We start from the raw sequence: 14,908 nt of genomic DNA, 5'->3' as shown, positions 1-14,908 counted from the left end.
AAGACTCTAAAGGCGCCTTTTTTGTTGTTGACCACAACCATTAAAAAGCCTACACATAATAAAGGCAAGTTTGGTTGCAGCTTTCTTTTAGTCATGGAAGTGCGGAAAGTGATGAAAGTAATGAAATGAGGCATCTTCTTAAGAATGTTTGGTGCGTGCAGACCGCTTGGTTTGTCTGGAAGAGTCGTTCGCATAGCATTCGACAGATGGTAAGCACGATCAATATTAGCTAGACTTGGCACACGACATATCGCTGCGGCAAGTTCGGGGTGCGATCATTACACGGGAAATTAAAAAAATCGAATTTTGACGACAAAATTTAGGGGTGCGATCATTATGCGAGTAAATACGGTATTTAGTATTGCTTTTTTTTGGATGGCGCTATATGAGGTACCAGGTTTATTCAAATGTTCCTCGCAACTTGTTTGCAAACACGATGTAAGTTCATTGCAGGAACCTGCATTAGGTTATAGATGCAAGATGCACGCTAATACGACCGGTGTTGGTTTGAAGGTCCATGCATGCCACTCTCAAGCAAATGCCAAGTTTCCATTGCGGGCTTGTTTGGTTAATCCCTTCATCTGTGCAAAAGAATGCTCACAGGCCTTGAGCCTTACCCTGATCCTCTTGCCCAACGAAAAAAAATCTTCAAGACATTGCATTAGAGAATATATATATGGGTGATAATGTGACAATTTTCGCCTCTATAACCTTTCTTTTCTCCCATCTTATCAGTGAAGACTTCGTTCGAACAGAGTGCCTTGCAGTGACACTAGAACTTCGTCTTGGGCAAGTTGGTGTAGTCTGCTGCACATCGTTTTTGTGCACAAAAAGATATTTACAGAGGAAGGACACATGAAAGTGCGAACTACCAACTGATTTAATGATTCAAAGGATGGAACATAGGGTACAAATTTTGCACACACGCAAGAGGCGAATGTTGTGACAGTGCTAGTTTGTCTAGTAATGCTACAGAGCAGCATTGAACAAGTGCACCTCTGGAGAATTGAGGCAATTGAAGTGCTACTAACATGTCCACGATCTTTGTGATAAAATATACCTTCGTTAGCTCGTGCTGTTTTGTTGCTACTCCTGCCTAGGATCATAATGTGCGAAAGCATGGCTCACATGAGCAGACCTTGCAATTTGCGCTGCACTATCCGGTTTATTTAAATTGTTTGAATGCTCCCTCAAATAGTCATTTAGACATTGGGCCATTTGGTCCACATAGAACTTGCCACAGCTGAGAGGTATCTTATAGACCAACCCACAGCACAATGCACAAAATGTTTGGCGTGATTTTTTATACACCCTTGTCTCGTAGTACAAGAACACAATTGGGCTAATTTGACAGGAGCATAAAGGAACAAATGGGACATTGTATTTAGCAGGCATGGTCTTGAAGCTGTGGGTAAATTTGTGCACATATTTGTACATTGCACATATTTGTACCTGAGGTGAACAATTTGGACACCTCAGGTCTAGTGGCGTCTGTTCCGCTTGCGTCTGATTAGCAAGTCCTTGTCGAGCTGCTCTTCAGCTTTCGGGGAATGGATTCGGCCATGGCACGCATGACCTATAGGATAAACCTGCTTTTAAAAGCCTGTCGATCTGATCTGCCTCATTTTGTCATCAGTGATAAATAATTCACTGCTGTTACTGTAGCACCCAGTTAAATATAGTCCAAGGTGATCCCCTTTTGGTCCCAAAACATGGACGCCATCACCTTACCTGCAATAATTTGGATCTTAAATTTTTCAGGTTGAGGGGACTAACGTCTTCATTTTTCTTTGTTTTGACATTGTACAAAAATAACCGTGTGCCAATTCATTAAGAGCCACCTACCAAAAACAGATGCCTCTCTTCACAATAGCGTACAGGCTTCTGGCACTGCCCAGGCGGCGCGTCGGAGCAAGAACCATCAGTGCTTCGCACAGCAAGTTGAGTCTACGCTGGCACGGTGGGACCAGCCTGCCAGTGTTGAGCTAATATCGAAACTGCATGCACGCTCTTAGAGCAGCAGAAATGTTTTGTTTTGTTACTTGAAGCCAATAGCAAAATTGTTTGCTTTCACGTACGACAAATGTTGTACACTGCTTTTCAATTTCTCAATTTACAATTTCGGCGTGAAAGAGGAGGTTTTTTTTTTTTGCTGGAATGCCAACATTCATAGCAATGGAAACGCACAGAAATTGATTTTTTTTTACTTTGCCACACCGTATATGAATTTATGCTTTCACATAGCAATTCAGAATTGTCTGCGAAGCACAACTTGGCTCGATATTTGAGTAGCTCACTCTTTCGTGGCACTGCTTCGATGCTCTAGTGAGCCCTCAAGTTTTGCTTACTTTAACGTACTGAAAGTGATTAGCCGCTTCTCAAGCTAGTGCGCAGAGGTAATGATGCCGTGTGACCATTATGTTCATGCCACTGAAATATCTATGCATTTCGTTGGATCTGCTACTGTGGCCACACTTTGAAGAAAGCGAAATGGAAATTGATTTAGGGGCGTGTTAAGGTAGAAGTCCAGATTTTTGTAATAGGGCTGCCTCACGGTCCACTTCTGCCGCATTATTAGTATGCATTGCAGTGCTCTCAGAAGTCGGTTCCAAGCCTCACGCTATTTTAAATGTAAAACTTGTCTCTTGTTGCAAATCAGATTAAAGGGTCCGGTTAGGCAGACACTGCTGCTCCATGTAAGCAACACCTCCGAGGCGCTTACCTTCACTGGACGCTGAAGTAACTGGAGCCTGGTTGGCCGCCAGCATGAAACAAAAGAGGCGATGAAGCCTATGAAGCATTGGGGGGAGGGGGGGGAATCAAGTGAGGCACTAGATCACCCAAAGTAATGATCTAAAGAAAACATGTATTTTATGTTAATCTTTATTTATTAAACAATTTTCTCACCCTAATGTGGCAAAGAGGACATCTTAACCAAGCCTCTACATGGACCGGCAGAAGAATGACACAAACGTCCGGCAATGCCATTAGAAATGTCAACATATGAGCACGGAAAGCACAGTTGCCGGTGATGTGAGGACTGACGACTTAACAAGTTCGACAACGTGGAATGGAAAGCGTATGCGTCAGCTCCAGCCTTTTAAAAAGATTCATGCTTTTATTAAACATGCCAATACAATGCTGTGCCCTGACCATCTTCAAAGCCGCAAACTGCACTGTTTTGCAGGGTGCCCATCTGACCCCTTGTAGCGCTTCTGCTGTGACAAATGTTGCGGTTCTCTCTGACAAGCTGCACTGTCAGGAGCATATACTAGATTGAGAAGTTACCTTATTTCTGCATTTCTTGTCAGCAGTTGGGGCACATTTAGCTAAAACTTTCATGTTTAGTGCACGAGTATTTACTATACCCAGACAACACACTGATGTCCTTTGGATATCCTGCTTAGGAGGTGTGGGATGTCCCTGGGACGTCCCATACAAATCCCCAAATCCTCCCAAATGAGACAAAAAACAACATCAATAGGATCTTCCATTATGTGTCCTTTCCGGGACGTTCTGGGATCATATTTGGATATCCACAGGATGTCCATTAGATGTGCTTTCCGGGACATTCAGGGATCACATTTGGATGTTACATAATCCGCTGTTCCTAAAAATTACCAGGGCATGCAACATTTAAAAGGCAGGTACCTATATATACAAAGAATTGTCTTTTTGAAAGTTGTACATTTTTTTCGAACATTTTTTCACTTCAGTCACCTTCAATGTATTCTTCCCGAGATGTAATTCACTCGTTTTCCTGCCTTTTCCCAAGTCTGCAGGTTTATGGCTTTCAGTGGTTGTGTTGTTGTCCTCTGTGTTTTATGTTTACCAAATAGTGAGAACACTGGAAACATTGCTGAGGGGGCAGAAGCACACGTATCCAGCTACACAGCAATGGGTGTGTGCAAGTTCCCAACATAAAATGGACAACAATGGATATTGCCCTCCGTGTTTCAATTCCAAGCCTGAAACAAGAGCTTTAAGATGTTTTTAGGACGAGGAAAAGGTAAAAGAGCAAATGACAAACATTTGAAGGCCATCATGCTGTAACTGTTCTAGAACAGAATTAAATAATAGAAAAAGTAATGTGATAAGGCATCGAATCTTTGAGTACACTGAAGATGGCTAAAGTTTAGAAATGCTCTGACAGAAAAAATGAATTGTTAAAACATTTAGTATTTTTGGATTTTTGTTGTAAATACACGACACTAATTTCATGTTGGACAATGCACTATAAGTCGGACAGTATTTCACGCCAGTTGAACTGAAATGTTAATTTTTATTGCACGCTTCCCATAAATAAGATGAACACATATATAATTAAGTCACATTCTCCTCACAGGACCTATTAATACAAAGTTTAAAATAAGCTTTTGCTGTGTTGTTTCCTGTGCCCAAGAGAAATTTTGATTTCCTGGAACCTAATTTCGTTACTGGTGTGCACAGCCTGCTTAACTCTCATCTAGTAGAGCAGAATTCAAAGTTGTATTTACTTGCTAAGGTGCTTTTGTGTACATTGCGGTGCACCTTTCAAACATTGTACAACAGTGTTCCAAGTTACGCCAATGATGCATTTAATTAGTCTTAGTTCTGCTCTCTTAATTCTTAATCCTACACTGCGAGAAGAGAGTTAAGCAGGCAGTGCAAGCTGTATACTTATCCTCTATCACATAAAAAAATCAGTAAAATATATTATATAAAGCTTTCCTCACCTCAGTTACACCGCCCAGTGTACATCGGCTTATCTGGGCATGTCATGCTTAAAAGAGTCTGTAAAATACCTATTTCTGCACGCCAATACGTTGTTCTATGACCTGCATAATGAAGCGCTAGTAAAGAAATTAAGTTTCAGGAAACAAACATTTCAGGTAGGCACAGAAAACAACACATTAAGAAAAATGATGGCTCTGAATTTGGCAAACGGTAACATTAAAAACAAAACAAAAAAGGATGAAACACTAGTGAAAAAATATGTTCATACAGGCCATGCAGATAATCTGCAACAAGCTGACTTCAGCATGATCATATTTGACAGCGAAATTTAAAAAATCATATTTGTTGAGCAGCAAATTGCTCGGCAGCATGGTGGAACCAAGTCATGGCAGCCCTCTCGAGATCCTTTAGGGTGGCATCTGGGTGTCTGATGTCATTAGTCAATGTGCCTGCATGCATGAGCAAAATTATCCTTCCTATAAGTTTTGCACACCACACAAAACTTGGACCAGTATATACTCTACTAAAGAGACAAAACTAAATACCAGCACTAAACTTAGCAAAGCGTGAATAATAGGTGTATAAGTCATAAGCTGTTACAATGTCGTACATTATATATATTTTGCCATGGAAAATCCATCTAGTTAGGCAATAAGGGATCAAGTCTGTCAAAGCAGCCTCAATACAGTGAGTATACTGCTTGACACTAGATTTAAAAAGAAGTGATATCAAACTTGCTACACCTAATTCCCCACACATTAGCTTGCACAGATTCAGCTCGGGGAATGTCTTCTTCCGCTTCGTTCCAAACCAACTGAAGCTTATTGCCGCATTCCTGCTAAGGAGGGACTGTAGAATGCATGTCGTTTTCTGTTTTGTTGAGTCCCCTCCTTGGACAACCAAGTGCTTCTTCAGTTAAAAAGAAACAAGAAAAAATACAGCTATAAAGATAAATTGGGATTCAGTTAACACTGAAAGTTTTGCAACCTAAATGATTTCTTGGTAATAGAAAAGTGCTAACTGGCTTTTACTTTTACTCATATTCTTTAAAATTGTCATAGACAGTTAATGTAAAATCCTACAGCATCTCATGAGTGAGACTTAGTGTCATAAGTAACATCAGTATCAATTTCTGTCTTGTAACTACAGCGACAGGCAATTTCACACTGAGCCTAGGCCATCAAGCAACATGATTAGGAAGTGGAGTACTAATTAAAACGTGCTTACAGCCATAAAATTGGCAAAATTACAAGAATAGACGAAGCAGAGAACTTGCCATCAGATGTAGAGCTTGTCTGTCTGTCTCGAGCTTTTTGTCAAAGTCAAGCACGTCTGTCGCATCCGAAAAAGCAAATCAAGGTCGTGAAGGTACACTGTTGGCATTGCTGAGCAGCTCATTAAGGTATTGTGAATGGGCCTGCTGGGTCTGCTTAATACCATTAGGTATCTGTGAGACCCTTTCCATGAAGGCTACAAAAGAAAGGAAAAAAAATTATAGGCATTAGTATTATGTAAATTTTCATTTCAGCGCTATTTGCAAGATGAAAAATTGCCGCATTTATTTGAATATAGGTAGACCTTTTTTTTTCGAAACTGTTACCCAAAATTAGCTATCGACCATATTTGTGAACGCAGCTAGCCAGAGTACCAAGCTGAGTTCCACCATTACGCCTGCCGTAAGGCCAGTCTGGAGATTATTAAGGCTGGCTTTAAAGAATGCTGCATATTTAATGCGCTCAACGGTGCACGAAAGTCATTTGGGATGCCAAAGATGCCTGCGAAGCATCTAGCGAGGTTGTCTTCTCTGCCAGTTCAGACAAGGTTACAGCTTGTGGCATCAACTAACGATATTTAGTAGCCGAGCGGTAAATAAAGGTGTGTCATGGTCAAAGTGTTTCATTTTTATAGAAAGATATAGGTCTACCTATATTCAAATCATATTTTAAAATTTTTTCTGTAAGTTTACTATATAGGGGTCAAGTATGTCAGTAGTCAACCTATTTTTGTGTACATATGGTAGTTGATGAGGCAACAATTGGAAAAAAGAAACAGTGATGAGCACTGCTAAACGTACTACGTATCAGCCATAATTGGAACATAAACAGCAGAACACATGCCTTCTTTATAGTTTTCGTCACCTAGCACTGGCCTTGTGATAACAGTGTGAGTTAGGATTTACGGTTTGTGCAACGCTGCAGCCACACCACGGACAAGTGCTTTTCTAAGTCACCGCATCCACGCTAGCAACCATCATAGCTCGAATGATGGGGCGCGCTCCTAAAGGAGGAAGAAGCGATAAACTGCACCACTGACTCATGGCAGTGTCACTCCATCATGATGACATTGAGAAAAGGTAGTGTGCCAGCGGCAACATACAAAAGCTTTTCTTACATGCTGCATAGCTGCGCCATAGGGTTGGCTAATGAATACTCATGCTCACACCACTGTCGTGAATCGAAAGCTAGGAGAGGCAAACTATGTAGAAGCTATGCACTTTGCTGTTTTCATTTCAATTTACACAGGTACATAGCAGAAGTGAAAGAAACATGCTGTTCAATTACACAAGCTTAAGAGATGGAGCTCTAAGAACTTGCTGCTTATCATTTACACTACAGCATTCAACAGGGAACAAGTGAATGCAAGCTGAAAAATAAAATGCAGATACATAAATGACTGGACAGCCAGCAATACTGCGAGAAATTCTGAACCTGTGCTTGTTGGTATGGCTTCATGATAGAAAAGCAGAGTGACGAACGGGACGAGAAAGAGAGAATAGGACTAATCACTGGCTGCTACTCTGCAACCGCAGTATATACGGTTTAGAAAATCAAAAAGAAGGTACTGAAAAAAAGCACCTAAAAACCAGACATGTGTCCTTAATGAAAACGAAACAAGCATCTAATCTCTTCATCACGGAGATAGCCAATTTCTTTTTCGGTCAAGGAAACTATGGATCACTGTGCATTGCAAAGGGCTTTCATGTGTCAGCTCACTTCTTGCTGCAGTGGCTTAGAGGCCATGGTGTTGTGCTGCTAAGCTTGAGCTCGCAGGTTCAATTCCTGGCTGTCGCATGCACCTTCTGGTGGGGGCAGAATGCAAACATGCTCATGTGCCATGCACTGGGTGCATGCTGAAGAACCCCAGGTGGTCCAAATTATTCTCGAGCCCTCCCATTACGGTGGGCCTGGCTCATAATCATATCTTGCTAGAGGCATGTAAAAAGCCAGAATTAAAATTTTTAGTGTCAGCCCGCAGTCAGTTGCCTTGACCGACAAAAAAGTTGGCTATCTCCATGACTGAATGATTGGACACTTCATTGTCATACTGCCGTCGTGAAGCCGTAATGGTCGTTCCACCTTCAGTCTAACATCATCTGACTCTCACTGTGCCATCATCACTACGCCATCGTAATCCCATGGTTATCAGCACACCATTGTCATCGCATTGTTTTCCATTGTCATCACTTCAAACATGTCACCTTATTGTCGTCGCCATGCACTTGCATCATCCCATTGTCCTCATGCTGTAGTCGTCACATTGTCATGATTATACCATAGTCATCGTTTCAAAATTGCCATCTCCTTGTCGCCACGGCGTTGTCGTCATAATACCTTCGTTGTTCCACAGACGTCATACTTTATCATTACATCTTCATCACACAGCCTTCGTTATGCCGTCATGCTCACGGGCAACCTCGCCAAGCGAGTGCTATAAGACAGTGAGCTGATACCGGAGACACCATATGTCGCCTATAGCCAAAGCAACGATAGTCTCAGAATGGCCACCGTAGATTTTTTAAATGAATGTGGCTTCAGCAATGTGGTGTGCTGCTATATTGCTTGAATGCTAATCACATTACATCGACAGTCATGATGAGATGGGTTCTGCCATTTTTCTGTCATGAAGCTGCAAGATAACTAAAGAACAAAGCTGATTTAGTGCTAAGGGCACCACCTTCTGTTTCCAATATGTTACAATGAACAACAATATAAGTTAGTGCTAATGGACTATCACGAATGCGAATGGTACATATAAATACAAAAAATAACTTGTCTCAAGTAAATATTAAATGAGAAAGCAAGACAAATCAGTCTTCCCAGATAAAATACTGAAAATTTCGCCTTAGCAACACTAAAACCCATCACTGAACCCTATTAACTACAACGATTAATAGAAGGTATATGACATACCAAGCACTTGTGGATCCGAGTGTGACCTTGTAGCTCCAGTCGGATATGTGGATACCGGCCTGTACGATGAATCTGAACATAAACGACACCACAGGTTATGCTCTGCCTGACTGCAGTGCATTAAATGTAAAAAAAAATTATAATCACTGAACAGAGCCAGCATAAAGATTTATATTGCATGCAGGACATACCAAGAGGTTGCAACTCTGTGAAGCTGGCAACTTCAGCATGTGTCGAAGCAGGCCTGCATAAACCACCTGAAACAAAGACGTAAGAGTATAGTTAGATAGATAGGCTCAAAATGCCTGAAGTAGGCAAAGAATCCTAATTGCATTAAAAGAACTATTAAGAACTACAGCACCATAACAAACATAGCAATGCGACATCGGAATGACACACCAAGCACATGTGGTTCCGTGTGTGGCCTTGTAGCTCCAGCAAGGGGTGTGGATACTGGTCTGTATGATGAGCCTGAACATAAAACAGACCACAGGCATTTGACCATAGCTAATAAATGTACAAAAAAATAATAAAGTGGAAACAATGAAAGACGGCAACATAATGATGCATATCCCATAAATTACATACCCCGAGTTTGCAATTCCGTGAATGAGCCAGCAGCTTCCGACCTGTGCAAAGCACCTAAAATAAAAACACCATGGATTAAACTCCACCTGCATAAAGAACATACCACTGCATATGAATTACACCAAGCACATGTGGATTTGTGCGTGACCTTGTAGCTTCAGCAAGAGATGTGGATACTGGCCTGTAGGCTTAACCTGAATGTAGAACAGACCATAGGTTATGCTCCACATGACCATAGTGTAATAAATGTACAAAAACTAATACTAGGGACAGTGAATCACAGCTGCACAAAGATGTATATCACAGAGGTGACTAACCTTGAGTTTGCAAGTCTGTGTATAACCTTGGAGCTTCAGCGTGAGTAGCTACAGACCTGTGCAAAGCATCTGAAACAACAAAGACAGCATGGCTTACACTCTCTTTGATAGCAGAATGTACAAGCAGACAAAAATTTAAATATACTAGCTGAGACCAGAAAACATTTATTGTGCCAATAAACTGCATGTATGACACACAAAGCATTTGTCATGTCCTGTTATGTCTTACGCTGATATTCATTCAAAATAGCCTCAGTAGCCTGTAAGTAATCTTAAATTTTTTACAAAAGGTGCAGAAGCTGGGATGGTGGGGCAAGGGGGTATTCTGTAAGTGTCCACACAATGGACACTTACAGAACATACCTTTTCTTCTAAGATCTGTACAATGCATCTTAATCATAATATGCAGTACTTCAGTGCACAAGTGTGGTACAAAGCAACATTAAACTGCAATCACATATGTAAAGACATACCAGGCACTTGTGCTTCTACCTGCCTTCTCTAGAATGGCATAGATGCTGGTCTGTACAGTACAGCTGAAACAGAAAGAGGCCACTGGTTATGCTTCACCTCCAACGCAAAATACACATAAAAAGAAAGAAAACGCTATGTGCCAACACAGAGGCATTATTTCACGGCTGGTGAGACAATTAAGAAGCTGCAGGAGAATAATTAGCTTTACATAGTCCTGTAAAGTTGCATTACAAACATTGTGCACCAGTTTGATGACAACTTTGCAGAGCAAAAGTTTTATGTTGGAGCGGCTGTCTTAAAAGGCCAGTTTGGAAACATTGAAGGAAATGTAATATGGTACTGTAATTTGCTGAGCCTGTGGATGAAGCTTCCAGCAATCTGACAGTCTTAAGCAGATACTGTCATTACTCTCAGTTCAGAAAATGGATTTCATCCTCATGCTGGATGTGTATACGGAAAGTTAGGTCAAAATAACTAGTTCGTAAGTCAGGAGCTGTAGGTGAAGTTAAAGATCAGCACAATGCTCCACAGTGCCCATAAAGTGAAGGCCTGAGCCTGCAGACTCAGATTGTCAAGCCGACGTTCAAAGTGAGGCATGGTATGAAAGATCTACAAAAGCGGTGCACTAAGCATGTTGTAAAGTTTCACATCCTCAAGATCCATAAAATTTACAGGCAACAAACTGTTTGTTGATCAGAACTCAAATAGAACAGCTAAGTAAAAGGAAGAGCAAGTTTAAGTGTGCCTGGCTGAAGACTCGATATGGTGCGACCAGTGGTCCCCAAGCAAAGGTGTACAAAATGGTTTAACTTTTGAGTATGATACCGGTTTAATTGCTACCACAGCATAAATGACAAAACAATTTAGGGTGGACGACTATCCTGGCAGTAGAGCATGCGTGCCTTTTGTTATTCTCTGTGTTAACCTGAATAACAAAAGGCACGCATGTTCTCCTCAACATCGCAAACAATTTGTAACCTGTACTCATAACGTTGTCTATACCATTCCACTTTCATGCGGAAGAAGGTATGTTGGTCAGACCGGCAGATGCATCAATGAGAGATTAAAAGGGCATCGATATAACGTCACTAGGGTAATCTCGGGTCATTTGGGTATTCACTGCCGAGATTATACCTGCAAGCCCATGTCTGAAAGCACTTCCATTCTGTATAGCGCTCATAGCAGGATGACGAGGGAGATTGTGGAGGCCTGCAAGATTGGAAAATTAGAGGAAAAGTGCGTAAGCAAGCCTTCGGTATCGCTATCTGAAAAGGAGATACGATTCCTCGGTTTATCTTTGTGACCACTACAGTACATATTTTCCCCATGCCTTGCACACGTGTACGGTTTATCGAAATTCACCACTGAATGTTCTTTTTTTTTTTTTTTTTGCTATTACGTTTGTTTCCGCTCGTGCGGTATATATTTGTGAATGCGTGCGAAAATAACATCTATAGTTGAAAGTGAAGCGCTGTGCCTGTCTGTTTCTTCTTACGTCCTCGTACAGTCGCGCTTATAGACCGTTTCATCGGGCGAGGAGGATAGGGCGCGCGGAGAGCCTTTCCTCCTCTCCGGCTTGGGCGATCCGGCGCGGCGCAGCTTGGAAGTATTGCTGTCGCGTGCTCCGGAACGATTTCTTGATGTTTTAGATCGTACTCTGTGAAATTTACGCCGTGTCCGTTCATATAAGGTCGTCAGGGAAGCCTTTCGGTGCATCGGTAACTACAATAGGCGGAAATATCTTTTGGGGGCGCGAAAATGTGACGCGTTTTATCAGCCGCGGTGTACGCACATTATCAGTCGCGGTGTGTGTATGTGTTGTGAACTATTTTGCTTATATCGGTTTTAACTCAGCAAAGAAAACCGGTGTCTCTTTATTAGCAGCATGAAATGGTAAATCTGCTCAATATCTGATCGCTTGGCGTAGGGAGTAAAACATAAAGCATAAGAGCGCATGCTCGTGCACGGCCAACCTAAGGCGCAACCACGAAACATCTAAGCGGCAGGCGCAATCAAATATTTGTGATGCACCGCCATCGTTCTCGCGCATTTCAAGTCTAGTAGGCTTGAAATTACCATATGTCTATGCTAGCCTTCCTGCATGAGGCCGATGGCGCTGCTCAACACGTACAGCGATCACTGCGGTTGGTGATCCAGCACGGTACATATGTAAGCTGTGCGCTTCGGCATTGCCTTTTTGGCCTGCATACAGCCATAATATATGAGGGATCGCATAAAAAGAATGCGATGCCTATTTTTGAGGACAGAATTTCCGTAATACGTGTGAGTGCGTCGTAGAGAACGGAACGAACACAACCGAAAAAGAAATTCGGTTATCATCCTCTTTCTAGAAAACGTAAGAGAAAACGGGCTAACACCGCAACAGGGCCTCGCATAGTCACGCCGCACAGCGTTTATAAATATATAACCGCTGATGCGGTATGCTTGGACCAAGCGGTGTATAGAACAAAGATATATGTAATCCTGCACCTACCACTGCTTAGGACACTCGCGCAGTTCGTAAACAGTCCCTTTGCTGGACAAGCGTAATTCAGACTGTAAGGTATGCTGCTATCACTTGCCAAAACTATTTTATTCAGGGGCGGAAACCTCATCCATCGAACCAAGTAGTCACGCAATGTAACCTGCAGCGAACAGTTTGAACGCTTGTCAAAGTATGACATCACAGCTCCTATCGTAGCAGAATGGTACCCATGCTCACGCTGTTATGATGGTCGCGTATATTTCATGGCTCCTAAACCGCAGCTTAGAAATAGAGGATAATACTGCAATAAGGTCACATTAGTGACTGGAACATTCAGAAATACACAATTCATCTCCGAGGCTGATTGCAGACTCGAATATGCGCGCACACATCGCGCTGCGTGTTCCGTTTACCACGTAGAAGACACACGTAATACTAAACAGGCCGCACGACGGCGAAAACAAACGCCAGAACCTGCCGCCGAGACCGTTTCATCGGGCGAGGAGGATAGGGCGCGCGGAGAGCCTTTCCTCCTCTCTGGCTTGGGCGATCCGGCGCGGCGCTGCTTGAAAGTATTGCTGTCGCGTGCTGCGGAGCAATTTCGAGTTGTTTTAGATGGTACTTTGTGAAATTTACGCCATGTCCGTTCATATAAGGTCGTCAGGGAAGCCTTTCGGTGCATCAGTAACTACAGTAGGCGGAAATATCTCTTGGGGGCGCAAAAATGTGACGCGTTTTATCAGCTGCGGTGTACGCACAATATCAGTCGCGGTGTGTGTATGTGTTGTGAATTATTTTGCTTATATCGGTTTTAATTCAACAAAGGAAAGTGGTGTCTCTGTATTAGCAGCATGAAATGGTAAATACGCTCACTATCTGATCGCTTGGCGTAGGGAGTAAAACATAAAGCATAAGAGCGCATGCTCGTGCACGGCCAACCTAAGGCAACCACGAAACATCTAAGCTGCAGGCGCTATCAAATATTTGTGATGCGCCGGCATCGTTCTCGCGCATTTCAAGTCTAGTAGGCTTCAAATTACCACATGTCTACGCTAGCCTTCCTGCATGAAGCTGATGGCGCTGCTCAGCACAGCGATCACTGCGGTTGGTGAACCAGCACGATACATATGTAAGCTGTGCGCTCCGGCATTGCCTTTTTGGCCTGCATACAGCCATAATATATGAGAGGGATCGCATAAAAAGAATGCTATGCCTATTTTTGAGGACAAAATTTCCGTAATACGTCTGAGTGCGTCGTAGAGAATGGAACGAACACAACCGAAAAAAAAATTCGGTTATCATCATCTTTCAAGAGCAAGAGAAAACGGGCTAACGCCGCAATAGGACCTCGCATAGTCACGCCGCACAACGTTTATATATATATAACCGCTGATGCCATATGCTTGGACCATGCGGTATATAGAACAAAGAGATATGTAATCCAGCACCTATCACTGCTTAGGACGCTCGCGCAGTTCGTAAACAGTCACTTTGCTGGACAAGTCTAATTCAGACTGTAAGGTATGCTGCTATTACTTGCCAAAACTGTTTTATTCAGGGGCAAAAACCTCATCCATCGAACCAAGTAGCCACGCAATGTAACCTGCAGCGAACAGTTTGAACGCTTGTCAAAGTATAAAATCACAGCTCCTATCGTAGCAGAACGGTACCCACGCTGTTGCGATCGTCGCGTATGTTTCATGGCTCCTAAACCGCAGCTTAGAATTAGAGGATAATACTGCAATAAGGTCACATTAATGACTAGAACATTCAGAAATACACAATTGATCTCCGAGGCTGATTGTAGGCTCACATATGCGCGCACACATCGCGCGGCGTGTTCCGTCCACCTCAACGCCAGCAGAAATTCCGGCCATAACGCCTTAAACCACTTCAGCACGTCTTACAGAACCGTTTACCACGTAGAAGACGCACGTCATACTAAACAGAGCGCACGACTGCGAAAACAAACGCCAGAACTGACCGCCGAGCGTATACCTGCCATGCAAAAGACCGCTTTCACCCAAGCCAGTATGGCGCTGCTCATAGGCGGCGCCACTGAGCTCACAACATGGCGGCGCCTACGAAAAAACGGACCGCTTTCACCCAAGCCAGTATGGCGCTGCTCATAGGCGGCG

General features: G+C 42.7%; 1 protein-coding gene across 1 annotated transcript; it reads right to left on the bottom strand.

The window, feature by feature from the left end:
• Positions 1-4,268: 4,268 nt before the first annotated feature.
• Positions 4,269-11,431, bottom strand: LOC142559420 (uncharacterized). The gene is made up of 9 exons (XM_075671018.1): positions 11,420-11,431; positions 9,812-9,859; positions 9,643-9,688; positions 9,495-9,548; positions 9,306-9,377; positions 9,098-9,163; positions 8,907-8,978; positions 5,993-6,186; positions 4,269-5,165 (listed from the first exon to the last, which is right to left on the bottom strand). Exons 1-8 carry the CDS (start codon positions 11,429-11,431, stop codon positions 6,071-6,073), a joined length of 486 nt encoding a protein of 161 aa, XP_075527133.1. The 3' UTR covers positions 4,269-5,165; positions 5,993-6,070.
• Positions 11,432-14,908: the final 3,477 nt, after the last annotated feature.

This window comes from Dermacentor variabilis, chromosome 10 (genome assembly GCF_050947875.1).
Source record: "Dermacentor variabilis isolate Ectoservices chromosome 10, ASM5094787v1, whole genome shotgun sequence".
NCBI classification, from domain to species: domain Eukaryota; kingdom Metazoa; phylum Arthropoda; class Arachnida; order Ixodida; family Ixodidae; genus Dermacentor; species Dermacentor variabilis.
This window is presented reverse-complemented; position numbering and strand designations above follow the sequence as displayed.